The following is a 19,104-nucleotide window of genomic DNA, read 5'->3' as shown; positions in this document are numbered from 1 at the left end:
GCAACACTGCTCAGCATCCTTTTTACTGTTGTTCGATGACAAAACCAGCATCATCTGTGATCAGCAGCAAACAGTGAGGACGGGCATTATTGAAGCGGTGGCAGTACAGGCATCCACTTTCCAGGTCACCTTGTCTTTGGATCGGCTTCCATCATTGGAGTACTACAAACCCACTTGTTTTCATGGAGAAGAGACATGCATGGAGATTATACTTCCACTGGTAGTTCTGAAGGGTGGGTGAAAACTATGGGAATATAGGCTGTAGACACCGCAGAGACAGGTGTGACGGACCCACGCGGTCGCACTGCGGGCATCAACCACTGCACCTCGCCAGGTCTCGTTCTCGTGCTAAGCGACGCCCGTCTCGTCTGCGATGGACATCAATGGAGCACATGACGAGCTTCTGCAAGCAGCAACTGCGTTCGACCAGTTTTCTCGAGATCGACTTCCCAAGACTTTTGAGTCTTTGACAGCAAGCATGGAGTGACCTTTGGGTGGTTGGGGTAAGTGAGAGACTGGAGTTGTGGTAGTGTGGCAATAACATGCAGACCTGTGGAAACAGTCTGGCTTTTTGTGGACAGTCCTTTCCTCTTCCTTTTTGCCACCTACTGCATGGATCCAACAGGAAGAAGGCCCTAGCAAACGCCAGTGGAGGTAGAAGAAGAGAGGCCGAGAGCTAAAGAGAGCCATGGTTTGTTTCTCCTTCGTGAAACGCTGGATCTGGTTGTTAATGGAGTCTCTGAGTTCAGCTCCCAAAATATCACTGAAGAACTGATCGGTAAGCAATTGTTTTTGTGTGGATTAGATCAGTGTAGAAGAACATCTTGAAGCGTCAGTTGAGTTTGTCTGATGCTAATTGGATCAATGAACTTTGACCGGGTTATTCTCTGTTTAGATTTTGCTTTTTGTTTGAGTGAGGAAAGTATTGGCGATTTTTCTCACGATTTACGTTTGATGCATAGGGATGGATCTCATTAATCTGTTCCTCTTTCTATTCGGCGGAGAGCAATAGCTTTCCATGGATCAGCTCTATGATGATGAGCCCTGTTCTTGGTATAAGATCATGGGTGGCTGAAAAGAAATCAATGATTGCAGAAAGAATCAAATGAATGATTACAATCATGTCATTATCCTTATTCCCTATCTTACAGAACTATTGTCGAATTTTCTGATACTGCAACAAGCTTCCATGTTCTTTTAGGTAGATGTTCTTTTTTTGCATAGGATCTCAATTCACATCTATTCTGTCTTTTGATGGCAGCCATATTGAATCCTATCCGATTAACTATTTGTGCCAAAGTTTCATCTTCATCTGCTCAGCCACTGATCTCGAGTAGTGACCAGAGTGAAGCTGCTGTTCATCAACACAGCATCTAAGAACATCTTTCTTCTTAGAGAATTAAGATCGACACAGGCAGCAGCATATCGATCTTAATGGTTGTCGATGGTCGAGAACATATACCTGCAAATTTAGGCTGATCTTTGGTTTTGTCATACTTAGATCATAGAAAATAACTAAAATCGACTGTAAAATTCAGGATTTTGTGACAATTATCTTATGGCAAGGAGGAAAAGTTGGTTTGATCGAGTGAAGAGATTCTTTGTCTCCGATTCTAATGCAAAGACAGAAAAGGTCAGAGCTCTGCATCGTAAGCTTTACGTATATATATTAGATGAGATATTAGATCGTCACCTTATGTTTACCCTATTGCAGAAGGAGAGGAGAAGGAGATGGCTGGTCTTAAGGCTCAAGTCCAAATGCTCGCCGGCCCTTCCAGTTCCATCAACGATGAACGCGAGATCACTCAAGGAAGCAGAAGAGGAGCAGAGCAAGCACGCAATGGCGGTTGCAGTCGCGACTGCAGCAGCTGCTGAGGCCGCTGTTGCTGCTGCTCAGGCTGCTGCTCAGGTGGTTCGCCTTACCGGAAATCCACCTTACCATCAGAGACTTGAAACTGCAGCTATTAAGATTCAAGCTACCTTTCGTGGACACCTCGTAAGTTCACACACAGCTTCACTTCGCTTGATCCTACTAGCATTCTACACGAAAATTGTGGTGGATACCGAAGGATTTTCGACTGTCATATTGATCTTTTCTCTTTTTGGTTTTCATAGATTTAGCTTCCAATCTGAAAAATGCATGCTTTATGATGAAAACAAATCATCGAGATTTACAAAGTACATGATTTCTTGCAGGCAAGAAAAGCTTTGCGAGCATTGAAGGGCTTGGTTAGGCTGCAGGCTCTTGTTCGTGGCCAAGCGGTGAGGCGTCAGACCAGTCTTACTCTCCAGGGTTTGCAGTCACTGATGAGGATTCAGTCAAAGGCCTGTGCTAGCAGATCGAGAGCTTCGGAAGAACAAGCTTGTGAACTTAAAGAAATCGTTCATGCCAGGCCCAAGGAATCAGATGACCTGAAGTTGACAGTAAGTTCCTAATTTGCTCGCCCGGTGAATTTTTCCGGCAATAGAGGTAGTAATTCCTGTAACTTTCCGTCTTGCAAAGCTTCATAAGAACAGTGAGAGAAGATGGGACAGCAGCATATTGTCCAAGGAAGAGATCAATGCCATACTCAGAAGCAGGAGAGAGGCTGCAGTAAAGCGATTGAGAGCTTTGGAGTATGCCTCTTCATATCAGGTCCGTCTTTTCTCCTGATCAGTTCAGTGGTCATCCATCCATGTCTGACTTCTCCTGGTCCATCAGGAGAGAAGGAATGCCCAGAGACCATCGACACCAACAGGCAAAGAAGTGCAGGCTGATGACCTGAACAACAGGTGGAGGTGGCTCGAAGAGTGGGTTGGGGCACAACCACTGGACAAAGATGTCGTGGAGATCAATCCCCTGCCAGTCCCAGAGAAAGGTTATCGTGATCAGCCAAGCCCTGTACCGGACTCACTCGTTTTGGACAAGGAGAAAGCAGAGGAAGCTCAACTGAGAGACTTGGCCAGAAGGTCATTCATCAGGTCAAGAACAACCTCTGTCAGAGACGATGACTCCTTCTCAAGCTCTCCTTCCTTCCCCAGCTACATGGCATCCACAGCATCCACCAAGGCACGGTTCAGGTCGATGAGCACGCCGAAACAGCGGGCGGGCGTCGGCGACGTCTGCTTCGATCAGTTCACCCCCTACTCAAACAGGATACTGTCACCATTCCATTCTGTCGTCAGCGACATAAGCCTCAGCAGCAAGTCCAGCAAACCTCCATTGGCTCATCAGAGATCGCCGCGCCTGAAAGGTCAAGCGGCTCCGGTGAGGTCTCACAGGCCTTCCATCGATCTCAGCTTCGATTCCCAGTGCCCAGTTGCGAACTGGGATCAGCACGGCGCCTTCAGGTGATCTGCCTACAGGGGTGTAGATAAAGCAGCTCGAAAGCAGTGATTTTGGGTTGGAGTTCTTGCGGGAAACTTGTTTGAAGTCTTCTTTTGCCGGTGTTGGTTTTGGGTTTGCAGCTCCTACATTTTGGCAGCTACCGCATGCATATACATGATATATATATGATCTTTACTGATATGTCTCTCTGCGCTTAAACCTTTTCTCTTCTTTTTTTGGTGGTGGAAAACAAATCTATGTTTCACCGATTAATAAAATGGTTTTGTTTTGTGCAAGAACTCCAGAACTCTGTTGCTGCAACCCTCTTGCTCGACTCCCTATGCTTGCACGCTGTTCATGGAAGGCCTCTCAAGTAACACTAATTGGATGAGTAAGAGACTCCTAAAGAATATTGGAGATGATAAAGATTACTCAACCGTAGACTCACCATTAATGAGTCATAAAGAAGAGTGTGATGACAGCATCTTCACTGTAACTCTTTATTCGAAGCAATATAATGCCATTTCAACTTCCAACTCCGAAGAGTGAGGTCGAAGTTTCCACAGGTAGTCTTCATGGCGTACAGAGTGGAGCTAAAACTTAGCCTTGGCCTCTCCGTCTCAAATCCACTGATCACCACCGCCTGCTCCGCCTTCGGACCGGCATCCGGGAACGCCAAGCACGCTGTGTTTTGGCTGACCTGTTTCATGGAGTTAGCACCAAATATGGTCCGGTTCTTGCCGTCCGGGAAGGATCAGATGCAGAGTTGGAATGGCTTCACCGTGGGCGTCCGCGGGATCTATCTCCTTGGCGGCACCGGCAACGGCCTTGAGAAATGGCCGGCAGATGTGACGACTCTTCAGGGTAACGTAACCGTGTGAGAGACTGCCGTGCTGATCTTGACGCCGCCATGGCCTAGCGAGTCGAGCTCGAGCATTCGGGCCGCGAACCGCACCGCCTGCCCATTCACCGGCACGCCTTCGTGGTCGACGAAGCATGCAGGATCCGATGGATGCTTCAGCGGTGGAGTCGGCGGCATGGGGTGGAAAGGTTCGCTCCCGAAGAAGGCCATTCCAGGCAAGCTGACATCGGACGTCAGCAGATAGATCGCGAGCTGGGGCTGAAGAGTGAGATCCGACCGAGAAAGGCCAGCGACGCCGGTGGGCAGTGGAGCATGTGGCGTTCCTGCAAGTGATGGCCACTGGAGCATGCAGAGTATGAAATTTATATTGCTTACATAATTTTTTTTCTATATTACCAAATGATATAATTCTATACTTATATATTAATAAATCATTAAAATTATTATTATTATTATTATGTAAAAATAAGTGATAAAGATAGAATATATAATATTATAATAAACTATCAAGGTATTTATAGTCTAAGCTGATTGACACCTTCAAATATATTGGATAAGACTTCAAACTGAAAAGAAAAAATCTATCAATTTGACTCTATGAGTCTTATCCTTGAAATACAGATAATCTCATAATTAATATTTCTATCTATATTTTGATATTTCTAAGTGTTTGAAGGGTTATAATTAAAGAAGACAAAAAGTAATTAAGTTGATGCCTCACATTACTTAAATGTACTGTGTTTAGTATAAAGGTTTGATTGGTGAATTATTTAGTTATGTATATAAACACCATTTAGTTGGATATTGAACATGAGAAAAAGCTTAAATTAACATAAGAGTTTGAGTGATTTATACAGTCATTAATGTGTCGAGAGTGGAAGAAAACTTCAAGTTAATTTATAAAGGTTTAATGAAAACTATCACCAATATTGATGGCATCAATTCAGGAGTTCTAACTTAAGTTAGTAGTATGAAGAAACTTGTAGCAATAATATCTAAAATAAATGCATGCATAATATCCAAATCCATTGAAAATTACCGATAAAGATTTACATATGTACGTACGTACGTATGTATGTATACTCAAAAATATTTTAAGTAAAAAAAATTTATTCAAAAAAAAATAATAATAAATCTTTAGTTTCATGAAATATTATATATTATATATGTAATATATATTGAGCGATTTTCTAAGAAAATCCTATATTTTTTGATTTTTTAAAGAATTACCCATCAATCATATATCCTTTTTAAATATCTTTTCTTATGTACCGATTAAATTATAATATTTTTATACTGTATTATCGTGTTTTTTATAATATCATAAAAACACTAGTATAAAAATATTATGTTGAAAATATTTTGATATTATTGAAAATATTATAATATCGTTTAGAAACACTCTACCAAAGTATAAAAATACTGTGTTGCAATATTTTTATAGTACGTTATAGTATTTACAATAAATACGTTGTTAAAAGAGAGAGAGAGAGAGAGAGAGAGAGAGAGAATGGTAAATGGCTAATTATTAAATAAAAATATTCTAAATAATACAAAAAAATAAAGGTACTATTTGATAATTTTGAAAAATCAGGAACACTTATTGGGGAAAACCCAAAAGAGATATTTTGCAAAAATTCACCTATAATAATAATAATAATAATAATAATAATAATAATAATAATAATAATAATAATAATAATAATAATAATAATAATAATAATAATAATAAAAGAACATGGCGATATGGGGAAAGAAGGAAACTTGAGCTACACATCAAAGTGATTTTGGAGTGACCCATTCCATTCTTTTCATGCACATCATAATGTTCTCACATTCCAAGCTTGGTTGTGTAGCCCTACACCAATTAATTGCCTTTCTATTTCCATCCTTTATGTGTTTCAAAATAATTTAGAATCATTTTGTTCAATAAATGTTGTGGTCCTTTCCAAATATTATTTATATATTATAAAATGAACGAGATATGACCAACACAATTCTTTAAAATATCAGAAGAAACTAAAAACAAAAAAAAATTGTGATAAATAATGAAGTCATTAATGTAGTTTTTATTATCTTATTTTTTTTTAAAAAATATTATATCAAATGACGTGTATATCAAACTAAATCAACCCTAATGTCTCAATGAAATAGGAAAATCTTAGTCATCAAAAATTTATTATTTAATATAATAAAAATAATTAATTTATTTTATTTTGGGAGAGGCATCAATCAATATTATTTATAGATGTATTAAGGTAAATTGAACGGAACAGCTTGTATTGGTGGGGCCATTATCTCGTTTGGGGGCCCCATCGTTATTCCTCTGAGGACTGACGCAAATAATTAGAGCAGGATAATTAATTACTAATTATTCCGTTGTGACAGTTCTCTACTCCCAAACAGGGAATCATTGGTGAAAGCAGGGTGAGACAGGAACGGCACGATTAACCCGACCTTGTCCTCCACAAGACAACAAACCCTAATTCCTTCAATCATCGTTGAAATAATTGTCTCCCTTCACCTACTTCTCTCTGTCTTCCCCTCGCCTTCCTTCCTTCCTTGCGCGGATTTCTCCTACGGATCCCCAATTTCTCGTCGAAATTGGTGCTTTGAAGGAACAAATTCCAGGATTCGGTTCGGGTTCTTCCTTTTTCTTTTTTTTACTGTTGTTGTGTGTCAATCGGAGCTTTGAAGGGACAATGATGACGACGATGATGTCGGTGACGATGGTTGCTTTCGGCCCTTGTTTTGCGTGAAGATTTCTGGTTTCTTACGGATTAAGGTCCTATCGATCTGTTGTTGTCGCTCGCTAAGTTGTGGGGCGGCAGCTGCGATGACTTCTCATGCTGGATCCGGAGATCTACTGTCGGATGCCGAGATTGGATCGGTTTCGAGAGAAGGTTAGTGGCTTGTTGGAAGATTTTGGTGGCGCCCGATGTCGTTCAAGAGCATAATTCAGGATATGAGGGATGAATTGGGGAGCATCTCGAGGAAGGGGTTGGAGGTGAAGCTGGGGTATGGGCTGAGGTCAACGTCGCGGCGGACGGTGCATGATGCCCTCGGGCCGCCGCCGGTGGATGCGCTGAGTCAGAGCTGCTGGGCGAACATGCCCCCGGAACTGCTGAGGGATGTGCTGATGAGGATCGAGGAGGCCGAGGGCTGGTGGCCGCAGCGGAAGGACGTGGTGGCCTGTGCTGGGGTGTGCCGGAGTTGGAGGGACACGATGAAGGAGATCGTGAAGACGCCTGAGGTGTCGGGCAAGCTAACCTTTCCTATCTCCTTGAAGCAGGTATAAACGAGAACTACTTATTTGGCTATCAAATCAGCTTGTTCAATTATAATTTTGTTTCGCTAATCTTTGTCTTAGTATAGTTGATGTCAAAATTTAGGTTTCTAAACTCTAAAAAAATAAGGCCCTTTTGACCTTTTTTTAGGAAGAATTTCGATTTTCTTAAAGAAAATTACTGGTTTATGTGATCAGTGATAATGCAATGTTTAATATTTGGTGTCATTTGTTTCTCTCTTGACATTTTAGTATTACTTCTGTCATGTTGCTTACTGCAACTTGGATTTAGGAGTGGTGGGTGGTTGAGCCATAGTCTGTGGAGACTTCCCAAATGATTTTCTTCTGTTTCCCATGAAGAAGTCTATCTTCTTTCTTCATTCTTTAAGAACTGGGATCTTGATAGACACTAACTTTATGATGCACATTACCTTTGCTTGTCTTGATTTGCAACTTTTCCAAATGGATTTACATGCTGTTTTAATTTTTATGTGATCCAGCAAATATTTGTAATATCATGCTGGTGACATTACCTTGGTAAACATATCCATCTGACTTCTCTTATATTTCATCACATTGTCCACAAAATTTATTATCTACAATATGCAGCCGGGCCCAAGGGATTTTCCTCTCCAATGTTTCATAAGGCGGAACCGAAGCACACAAACTTACCATCTTTACCTTGGTCTTAATGAAGGTAAGATTTTCTCATCTTATATCCTAGTATCCTTTTTTGAAATTTTGATATTTGGAGATTTTGCGGGAGCTGCCCTTTTTTTGTTAAATATTCTGCAAATTTCTATTCAGCAACTTTTGCTACATGCAATTTTTTAATTTTACCAAGATATTCCCGTCAGATTAACTTCTATTAACTGTCAATGGATTCTAATTGTATCACCAATTAAGTAGGTTTTTATAATTATGAAATTAGTCTTATTTCATCAACAGCAAAAATTGACCATAAAAATTGATCTATTTATGATTTTTCAATGGACCAAGTTTAGAAACATATGGATATTTAGATATGCCTGCTTTCTTTTACTCACTGATGTACTGGCATTGTTGTGAAGAAGAAATCAAATTTACAATGTTTTGTTTGTTGTAAAATTCCTGAAATAAGCAACCTTTTTTTGTTCTTGTTTAAGTTATGTTCAGATTTTCCTTTGTCTGCATTTATTTTTTTATTCAGTTATCACTTATAAACTCAACATTTAACAACATTGACAGATGATGGAAAATTCCTGCTTGCTGCACGAAAATGTCGGCGTCCTACATGCACCGACTATCTCATCTCCCTTGGTACAGATGATATGTCAAGGACGAGTGCTACATATATCGGGAAACTGAGGTGATGGTCAAATAGTGTATTCCATTGGTTCATGTGAAGATTAAAGTGCTAGATTTGTGGAAGTGCAAATAGTTGCATAGAAATACTAGGGTGATGGTTATGAAAATCATGGAACCATGATTGTACTTTGGGTTGCTTCATCATGTGTCACATTGGTCTAACTTATATTCTCTTCCTGAATGGTTAATCTAAATTAACAATTGTTAGTATAACTTGGACAGAACCAGATTAGTTTAGTTTGGTCATCTGCATTAAATGCTTAAAGTTGCATTCCTGAACCCAAAGCATTATTTTGAATTGATTTCCCAATTCCTAGTCCACTGAAATTTGACATTTGCAAAAGCTCACAGTTTTCATCTGTTAGAGCATTGATGTTTTTACAGATGCTTTCCATTTTAGAAACTGTGCTGATAAGGTTTCCGTACAGGCTCTACATTTATGAATATGCTAGATACAATTGATGAATTCCTTACCTTGTCATGAGCTGCAGCTTATATATATCTTTCACTTCATTACATTTGCATGTACTTATATGAACTTCATTCCATGAAATTATCTACTATTGGCCGTTGCTTCATTTTAATTTGTATAAGTGAGTTTCTTGTATTCTCATCATAGTTCCTGTTTCATGCAGATCTAATTTTCTGGGAACCAAATTCACCATCTATGATGCTCAGCCACCTCATGCTGGAGCTATGATATCGAGAAGTCATTCCACTCGCGGAGGTGGTTCTGAACAAATCTCTCCCAAGGTTCTTGCTGGAAACTACCCTGTTGCCCACATTGCTTATGAGTTGAATGTGTCGGGTTCGAGGTAAATATTGTCAACTTATATAAATTGTTTGTTGACCTTTGCATTGTTAAAACAAGGTGATAGCATATTGACAACCATTTAGAAACTAATCTTTTGTATCTTAGTGCAGTAATTTCTTTAATTCTTGTGTTATTTTTTTTTATTGTTTGTCTCATAAATCCTACCCCAGTGATAATTATACTCTGTGCAAATGTTTATAAACGGCTATATTGCACTTCTGATCATCCAAACCTCTCTTTCGTCCTTGTTGATCTGACCATAAGTGTTCAATGTAGGAGTGTTGAAAGATAAGTTTAGTATCCATAAAGGTTGGAAACAAGATTTTAAAAATGGACCGCACCAGTTGGTATGGATTAGTTTTTAGATTTTTACTGTCCCACAGATGACTCATACATGGGTGATTTTATGCAATATATTCTGAAACTGAGTTTACATCCTGGTATCCTTACCGCACGAGGCTGACCTAGTAGTAAGCTGATTGCTAACAAGCTCTTTTATTGGTGTCGTTCTGTCATGGACAAACTTCTAAACAAGGTGTTTGATGTAATGCTTATGTATGTCCGTGTCTTTTGGTATGTTCATGCCTTGTACAACATGTAAAGGGGCGGCCGAAGGCTTAATAGTCCCATTTTAGTTGGGTTGGTGGCCTCTTTAAGCTTGTAAATAAAGGTTGTGTCATGTGGACACATGCGAGAGATTTTCGGTCTGTAATGGACCATTTTACCCTTTGTTGTGCCACTGTTCAGAGCTTGTAAAGTTTGTTTGTAATTTGCATTGTTTATGAAGTGTTTTTCGAAGATGTTTGCTTGTGGATCCCGTTTGAGGCGTTCTCTCTAACCCGTTCTCTCTTTTGGTGGTCCTAAGGGACAATGAGAGGCTTCGGGGAGGCTGACTTTTGCGGACAGACTCGCAAGGGTGCCGCACGACTTAGGCAAAACCAGCTAAGTCCGTGACAGATGGTATCAGAGCGGGACAAGCACTCATAGAAACACTTAGCATGCAAACGTGGGGGACCTAGCGGGGCTGCGTTGAGGGCAGTCAGCACACGCGCGACCGTTTGGGGGAAAACGAGTATGGAGATGTAGGGAAAAGGAGTCGCTCAGAGGAGCGGGCATCTGAGATTAGAATTCAGAGGAATGGCCAACCCTTCGCGCAAGAGGCATCACGAGAACAGGCAAGCTTGGAAGAATGTGGAGCGCACAAAGGTTGGGATGGCTGAGTTTGAGCTACGACTCAACGTTGACAACTATACTTGATGGTGCTCAAGGCAAGCGAGGCGCTTGGTAAAGGATGAGACCATCCAAGGTGGAATGAGTTGCTCAATGACCAAAAGAGTTATGCAAAGCTCACAGAGGTGAGGGGAATTGTTAACTCGAAGAATTTGGTACTCATGCATGGGCTTGTATGCGGACGATGGAATGTTCGTGGCCATCCCAAGGCGACCGAAACTCGGCGCCATGGAGCATTAAAACTTTCTCTTCGGCATGTGAAGGATACGTCCGTAGGAGGCTGAAGTGTGCAATGAGTTCAGCATGTTGCTAGGCCTTGAGGGGTGCAGCGGGGGCTGTATTGACGGAGAGTCGCAATCTAGCAAGTGCGTTTGCAGGAGGCAGAACAATGCACAGTTTGTTCAGCAGATCGGAGTAGTCCAAGGGGATGGTGGTCTCCGAAACGAAGAGAGATGTTGCTCCAATGGGACAGTTATCCAGGAGGGATAAGTTCCGGCTCTCCAGAGGGAGAATCATGTGAGACGGACCTCACATGTTGAGGAGGAGTACCTCAACAAACAACAACTCCACGAAGCTCGATGGACTGAGCAAGTGGCGAGGAGTCGTCGCATGATCTCGCTTGAGAGAATGCATTGGTGGATGCATTGCGAGATCAAGTGGGGGAGCGACCTAAAGCAACTTAAATGAAGGCACACTTGGAGTCGATGTGGAGATCGGACTCAAGGGAGGGCTGACCCGTGGAATGGTGGGCGCGAGGGCCACTATCGACTCAATGCTAAAACGAGGAGCAGAGCAACTTGGGTGTAACTTGGCGAAGTACCCAAGCCGCATGAAAGGAGCCAGCATAGAAGTTGGAACATGGAGCAGAGGCACAGTGCTTTTCTTAGACAGAGGTCAAGGACATGAACTCTTGCAGAGGCAAGAGTAGGATCATGTTGTTCCATGGGTCCATATTTCTAACGGAGCAGACTTATCTTGCATAGTGCCAAAGACGAAGGGAGCTTCTGGGCACATGCACCTTATCTCGGAGGAGCATTTGATGGAGGAACTAAGGCGACTCAATTTGCGGAGGCGAAGTTAGGTTCAAAAGGCCTTAGCACGGGGCAAGAGGACGCAGAGGCGGGTACTCTTGAAGAATATGCCACAGTGTTGCCATTCAAGTTGCCATGAAGGAAGCAGTGCGCAGCGGAGATTGTGCTGGTAGGGGCAGAGGCCCAGGATCCAGAGAATGGTGCACAAATTACAGTGAAGTCGGTGGACTTCGGGAGCTACTAGGCGACGGACTGTCCTAGAGCGGTGCTTCATCTAGGTGTGACCCAAGAGTGGGTGGATGAAGGTCGATTGCCAAAGGAGCGAACAAAATCGAAGGTGGAGGAGACCCTGCGATGTATTGGCAGAGGCCACACATGGAGGGTTCACAATTCGAGTTTATTCCACAAGGATCAGAATGCAATGGAGATGTCACCAGGAGGCGACATGGTGCAGCGGATCGTGGTGGAACAATTCGTGGCAATGTGATACACACGACTGAGTCCCGGGAGGGACTAGATCATATGGAGGTATGATCGGGAGCTACTGGGAGCTCCACTTCGGTGAACAACACGACGACAAGAAGGGCTATGGATTCAAGGAGTGAAGGCCATGGTACCGCAGAGGCGGGTCTTCCGTGCGTGCATCGAATTTTGCATCGGATGAAAACCTTGGTCATCAGCATATGGGGGCTGGGTTCCACTAAGGGAAAAGTTTGAATGCAAGTACCAGTGAGTTCCATGGGAGAAACTTGATCATGCAAAGGTATGATCGAAGCAGCTGGAGAGTTGGACTGCTCCAGAGCTCATATTCGCTTAAGGGAGCCTGGCAAGTCAGAGGACAAGGTCGAGTAAGCGAACGTTGCTACCAATGAAGCTAAGGAGAACAGAAGCAGTGCAAACCCTACAACGTGATGGCAGAGGCCATGCATGGGAGTTGTAGTCTGTCTTTCCTTCGATCAAACAGACTGCTTGGAGAACACAAAGGTGTTGAAGCAGGGAGTCGAAAGGGGTGAGGAAGCAACGACGAGTCCAGAGGGACTTAGCTACCCAAAGTCAAGCAATCAGTTAGAATGGAGGTGAACTCGGAGGAGTGTCACGGAGACATATCTATTGATTGTGAAGAAAAAAGATGTAGATGCGAGGCGACGGATAGCAGGGCCATGGGCATGGCAGCGCCATGGTACCGCAGAGGCGGGACTTCCGTGAAAGTCATTGATCCCTTGCTCTCATGGAGGTAGAGTGCTTGGTCGTGAAAGGGGCCGAGGAGGTGGAGAATGCAGAGGCAATCTCCAAGTACCGAGACAAGGCTGAAGGGCAGAGGCCGAAGAACTTCGTAAGACCGGTGTCAATGTGCTTCTCATCAAAGATAGCCGAAAGTGAAGGACTTCGGGTCATGCAAGAGTGCATAACCAAGGAACGAAGCAGGCAGTACGCGGTGCTATACATTTGCTACTCAGAGGAATAGGCGGCAGGGTTGATGGAGAAGACGGTACAATCCCAGACGCGACCAAACCTATGAGAGAATTACTCCAAGTTGGGATGAAAACTTCCTGCATTCCAGAAGTTCAATGGCATTGAGAAGGTGAATCACAGTAACTAACTCAACGCAAGGAGTGCAAACACTTCAAGTGCTTCAGAAGTGTGAGCAAAGAGCAGGCGAAGGCCAGTAACCAGCTCGATGCATGAAGTACAACCTTGAGGAGGCGGGCGAAGTCAAGTAACTTTTGCCTTCTCAACCCTTAAGAGAATGGGCGAAACCGAGTACCCCAATTCTCTTAGCTATCCAGCAGAGGAGCTCTGCACAAGTTCAAAGACCCTTCGAAGATAATGGAAGACAATAGTTGTCAAATCCTCACCAACGGTGATCAGTGCTACTGAGAGTAGATTGTCCGCTTCATTTCCTAACGAAATGCCAATCGAAAGCGGAAGTGATGCGAACCTACTTGGATGTGACAACTAAGTGAAAGAAGAGTCAATGAGCAGATTTTGTGGAGGAAGGACCCAAAACTTCAGAAGTTTGCGAGATGATGCTCGTTAAAGCTCCAACAAGCATCCAACCAGTTCTAGCAGCATGAGAAATTCGAGAGACTAGCGCAGTAAGGATGGTCTTTTCCTTCATTTGGGGGATCCGCAGGAATCAACAAGGATCAACACAACTCAACCGACCCCACACCAGAGTTAGAGTCATTGGTGAGTTGAAGCAGCATGGCGGATCAAAGGTTCGACTACTCAAAAACAGCAGTGGAGAACAGCTAGGAGCCAAGAGGCGCATTGTAGCTGGAGCAGAAGATTAAAGACTCAGCAAAGACGAGGAGTTGCAGTGTCGACAAAGGCTTCAACGAGGACGTCGAAGGAATAAGTGGGGGAGAATGTCACGGACAAACTTCTAAACAAGGTGTTTGATATAATGCTTATGTATGTCCGTGTCTTTTGGCATGTTCATACCTTGTACAACATGTAAAGGGGCGGCCGAAGGCTTAATAGTCCTATTTTAGTTGGGTTGGTGGCCTCTTTAGGCTTGTAAATAAAGGTTGTGTCATGTGGACACGTGCGAGAGATTTTCGGTCTGTAATGGACCATTTTACCCTTTGTTGTGCCACTGTTCAGAGCTTGTAAAGTCTGTTTGTAATTTGTATTGTCTATGAAGTGTTTTTCGGAGATGTTTGCTTGTGGATCCCGTTTGAGGCGTTCTCTCTAACCCGTTCTCTCTTTTGGTGGTCCTAAGGGACAATGAGAGGCTTCGGGGAGGCCTACCTTTGCGGACGGACTCGCAAGGGTGCCGCACGACTTAGGCAAAACCAGCTAAGTCCGTGACAGTTCGCATTCCTTTTCTTTTTCTATCTCATCTTCTTCGGCTACTTTTTTCTCTTGTCCTGCTGCTGCTGCACCTCCTCTCTCTCTGTTTTTTTTCTCTCTGCTTAAGCAGTGTTTCGTCTGGCCCAAATCAACTGGTACCTACTCTTAGTACACTGTATAATACTGGTACTATACCAGTCCGGTTGCCAACCAGTACCATTACCGAATTGAAATTTTAATATTTGGTTGGAAATATGACTTTTTGTTTCAGTTTTGGCCCCCAATTTTGAGTTACCTTTTGGAATGTTTAAGACTGGATTTTGGAAGTTTGGGCTTACGCTATAGATTAATGGAATCAAGAATACTTATAGAATACATTTTGGTGCATAGATTCTTTGGTCTTTCCTGTTACTGCAAATTGCACCAAAAGTAAAATTAAAAGTGGCTTATAGTTTTGGTAGAAGATAACATAAATGCCTCCAATAAGCTTGATCTTGTATGTTCATGCTTACCTTCATGCAGAAATTAATTTTAGTTTGTGAACTAATTATTAAAGTTAATGGATATTGTGATACAAACATTAGACTTCAAATTTAAGTTTGCATGGACAATTTCTTTGGCAACGGTTACATTCAGTTTTTTGTAGTTCTTAAAAGTCTATTCATGGTACTGTAACAATTGGGACTTTGACACATCACGAAAATCCAAGTCAATGTATTTTCCTGCTTTAAAATGAAAATTATCATACATATCTAATTTCAAATATTCTGGAGATCCAAGATCAAATTTATGCTTAATTTCTCACTATAAACAAATTTAACTAAACACACATCAAAATAGATATTATGATAAAAAAAAAATTGTACAGGAGATTCAATGTTACTTACATGTGAAAGCAATGTCCTTTTAGGATTGCAAGTTTAGAATAGTTTGTTGATAACAGGTTAAAATGTATCATGCTAGAAAACATTGGCATGCATCACACATATGCCTTGGCCAATTCTCATTCTAATAGGGTTGTTTTGGTTGTTCTATCAATTAATAAGAGAAAGTGACGTGGACTTTCTCTTATAGGGTTCAAGGTTTTGGTCACAAAGGCTTTAACATACCAAGACATTTAGACAAATCATTAAGAATGTCCTCAGGAGGGTCCACCTCCATCACACAAGTTGGAATCTGAAGTGGGAAGCTTGAAAGAAAAAGTTTGGAGAGAGTATTCAGAATAGAATCAGAGACTTATCCCCTATTTACATGCATTGGAGATGCCTTTTTTATATTGTTGCAAACAGTCAGGCCATATTCGGAGTGGGGGGACATGGTCGTAATAAGCATTGCAGGGACAGTCACCGGTCTGACTATGATAGTGGTGGCAGTTATGGGTTGCATGTCAAAGTAGTGAAATAGAATATTGCCTAAACCAGTCTATTTGTTGAAGTGGTGGTGCGGCCAGTTATTGTCATTGGCATGTTATTTGCTATGGCACAATCTGTCAAGGTCTAAGTTGGCCAGCACATCGGTGTTCCCGCTGATGTGAAGCATAATCGTTATGTGCCAAAATGGTCCTAGTATTGTACCCATGCAATGAAATGAATGAAATTATTAGTATACTAGTATCAACTGAAGATTATCCATGTATCCATCCTTAAGTTTCTAGAATGAAATTATTAGGAAGTTTTGACCGCAAATAATCTGTGTGTTTCTACCTACACGCTTGAGGTATATTTTTGATAAAACTGTTGGAGCTGCTAAGATTGGCATGGCATGTGGTGTTCATGCGGCCACATTTGTCAGCACCTTGTTCTTTTGATTCTGAAGCTATATGACGTTTCATGCTACTAGGCTCTTTAACTTTCTAAAAATCCTCAGGTCACTATATTCGTTTATCTTCTTAAACTAGCCTTATTTTCTCCTTCATCCTCCTTGTAATAGTTGGATTGACTAGATCTTGTACATGGGCTTTTATCTAATTTTTACTCTAGTTCTATCTCCAACTTACTGCAATTTTGTTGTAATATATATACTCTTTGTAAAAGATCGAATATTTATTTGATTTATAATTATTAATTAAATACCAGAGGTCCTCGAAGAATGCACTGTGTCATGGATTCAATACCTGCTTCTGCAATTAAACCAGGAGGGGTGGCTCCAACTCAGATAGAGTTTCTGCATGCCAGCCTTGATTCTTTTGCGTCTGTACCATTCTTCAGATCTAAGTCATCACGGATAGAATGTTTGTCGGGATCATTTTCTGGCTTGAATGAGGAAAAGTTGGTTTTGAAGAACAAAAATCCAAGGTGGCATGCACAGCTTCAGTGCTGGTGCCTGAATTTCAGGGGACGGGTAACTGTCGCATCAGTTAAGAACTTTCAGCTGGTAGCTTCTGACGAGATTGGATCAGTCAGCCAAGAGCAAGAGAAGGTAATTCTCCAGTTTGGCAAGGTGGGGAAGGATTTGTTCACGATGGACTATAGCTATCCAATATCAGCATTTCAGGCATTTGCTATCTGCCTCAGTAGCTTTGACACCAAAATAGCTTGTGAATAAAACCAGGTGTGACCATGTTTCCTGCTGACTTATTTTGACTTTGTTGCAATGAGTAAATGTTGTTATGCTTGTTATTTAAGTCTTAGCCTGAATAACTTGAGCCTTTGGTAATCAAGAAGAATATCAAGATGTCATTTGTGTTATGGCATTCGTATGTTTGGTTTGTGGATCATCCTAGTCATTTGCTTAGCTAGTTATCTTGAAGTGCTTCCTCTTGCTTGATGGCATCTCCATGATTTTTTGGATACATTGAAAATGAAAACTAGGGCTGTATTCTGAAATAGCTGATTAATTTATCGTACCTTTATTTATTAGTTGAAAGCCCAGTGGCCAAAATCATGATGCGGATGAACAACAACTACCTTTCCTTCACATCCATGATCTGTCTCTTACCTGTTGAAAGTGTAGATTAATTGTCTTTTCATGTAGCGTTTTATCTGTTGACATAACATTGAACAGCTAAATGCACATATATTAGTTGAAGTACCTTGACGTCTAAGGTACAACCTAAGTTGATTGTGATTGAGAGTCACAATTAATTGTTTCTGTTCCCTCACCAGACTTGATACTCATTGGTTGTACAAATGGTGCATTACACTAACAAGAGAACAAGTTAGCAAAATTTTGCTGAAGAAGGTTGGAGTGTCATATAGCATTGGTTTCATAATAACTTGCTTTTCTACCAAAAGAGAAAAAAATAAAAAGGTGAAATTGTTCATTTTATGATATGTTAGTTTTAGATGTGTTTTATCTGGAAAAGAAACCTCAATTGTTTTAGGTGATGACCATCTGAGCAAAGCTTTGGAGAAAAAGCAGGGCATTGGTGTAATTTTAATAGTGCATAGTAGAAATAGCAGTTTGATTGGTATCAATCTCTTGAATAGCAATCTGATGCCAGTGCAAGTAACTGTTCCAATAGCATGCTCAGATCTTGCTTGTGCCCCAACTGATTTGTAGGTCATCTGCTGGTTGTGTTGGAATTAATGGTGTATATTTGTTGAAATGTGGTGAATGCTGCTATAAGAATTCTCTGGTTTCATTGGCTTGTACTTAGTAGTGTAATCTGTCATTTTAGGTTGGCTTAAATTCTAAACTGAGTGTAATCTTTTGGCTCTTCCTTTTGTTGCAGAGACCTGCATTAATCCATTTGTTCCGTTGGTGCTTCTTCACTAGAATTCAGCAATGAAGTATCTATCATTTGCGGCCATGATTACCAGTTTAAGTTGATTAACCCAAGCTCTGCTATGGCAGGTAAACCTCCAAAAGCCTTCCTGGTCGTGTAGCACTTGCCTCTTGTGGTTAAAAACTTGAAAGTCTTTAGAAGCTCCTACAGCAATTCAGATACCAGCTAACTTTTTTATAAGGTGGTATGATCCTGTTGTTTTTCCTCCTATGAGGGTACCATTTTTCCACCTTGGTTGAAAGTAATGTAATTCTCCAAAATCTATGCTATCACTAAGTCAGTTGCTCAAGACCAGTATCCATGTGAACATGCACCAATTGCTTCAAGTTGAACAAGTTGCACATCAACAGTGGGAGAAAGAGATGCATGCAATGTGGGACACTGGTTTTCTGGAGGTTCTCTTTCTTCATTTCTAAGATCTCTATTTTCCAACCTGCAACAAAGTAAGTTCTATCAAGATCAAATTTGGAAAGAGGGGAAAAAAAAAATCAACTGAGCTCTAGCATGAAGATGCACAGGGGCATCGTATGGTCTCCTCAAGTTGAGGCCTTAAAACCAATTGACCAGATCTCCTTCCAAGTCTCTTCCACTAATAGATGAAGTATTTGTTTAGCTTGTTGAATACTTACCAAACAGTGATATAGCTTGCCCTGACAGGTGCATATATGCTACTTCACTGGGAAGATGAAGTGGCAACAAACTTA

The 19,104-nt window shown here is 41.5% G+C and overlaps 2 protein-coding genes across 6 annotated transcripts; both read left to right on the top strand.

The window, feature by feature from the left end:
- The first annotated feature begins 307 nt into the window (after nucleotides 1-307).
- On the top strand, nucleotides 308-3,508 carry LOC135584054 (protein IQ-DOMAIN 12-like). Of its 5 annotated transcripts, none has more exons than XM_065131169.1 (8): nucleotides 325-778; nucleotides 963-1,123; nucleotides 1,262-1,437; nucleotides 1,539-1,633; nucleotides 1,715-1,996; nucleotides 2,197-2,424; nucleotides 2,504-2,635; nucleotides 2,702-3,508. In XM_065131169.1, exons 4-8 carry the CDS (start codon nucleotides 1,559-1,561, stop codon nucleotides 3,332-3,334), a joined length of 1,350 nt encoding a protein of 449 aa, XP_064987241.1. In that variant the 5' UTR covers nucleotides 325-778; nucleotides 963-1,123; nucleotides 1,262-1,437; nucleotides 1,539-1,558; the 3' UTR covers nucleotides 3,335-3,508. The 5 variants fall into 5 exon arrangements, with proteins under 5 accessions (XP_064987234.1, XP_064987241.1, XP_009392665.2 ...); XM_009394390.3 differs by having other exon boundaries at nucleotides 1,262-1,447; XM_009394391.3 differs by lacking the exon at nucleotides 963-1,123 and having other exon boundaries at nucleotides 1,262-1,447.
- Nucleotides 3,509-6,583: 3,075 nt separating this feature from the next.
- LOC135625968 (tubby-like F-box protein 6) lies at nucleotides 6,584-18,689 on the top strand. The gene is made up of 6 exons (XM_065131140.1): nucleotides 6,584-7,461; nucleotides 8,065-8,152; nucleotides 8,683-8,803; nucleotides 9,438-9,617; nucleotides 16,749-17,223; nucleotides 18,347-18,689. Exons 1-5 carry the CDS (start codon nucleotides 7,108-7,110, stop codon nucleotides 17,215-17,217), a joined length of 1,212 nt encoding a protein of 403 aa, XP_064987212.1. The 5' UTR covers nucleotides 6,584-7,107; the 3' UTR covers nucleotides 17,218-17,223; nucleotides 18,347-18,689.
- Nucleotides 18,690-19,104: the final 415 nt, after the last annotated feature.

The sequence above is a fragment of the Musa acuminata genome, chromosome BXJ1-3 (genome assembly GCF_036884655.1).
Source record: "Musa acuminata AAA Group cultivar baxijiao chromosome BXJ1-3, Cavendish_Baxijiao_AAA, whole genome shotgun sequence".
NCBI classification, from domain to species: domain Eukaryota; kingdom Viridiplantae; phylum Streptophyta; class Magnoliopsida; order Zingiberales; family Musaceae; genus Musa; species Musa acuminata.
This window is presented reverse-complemented; position numbering and strand designations above follow the sequence as displayed.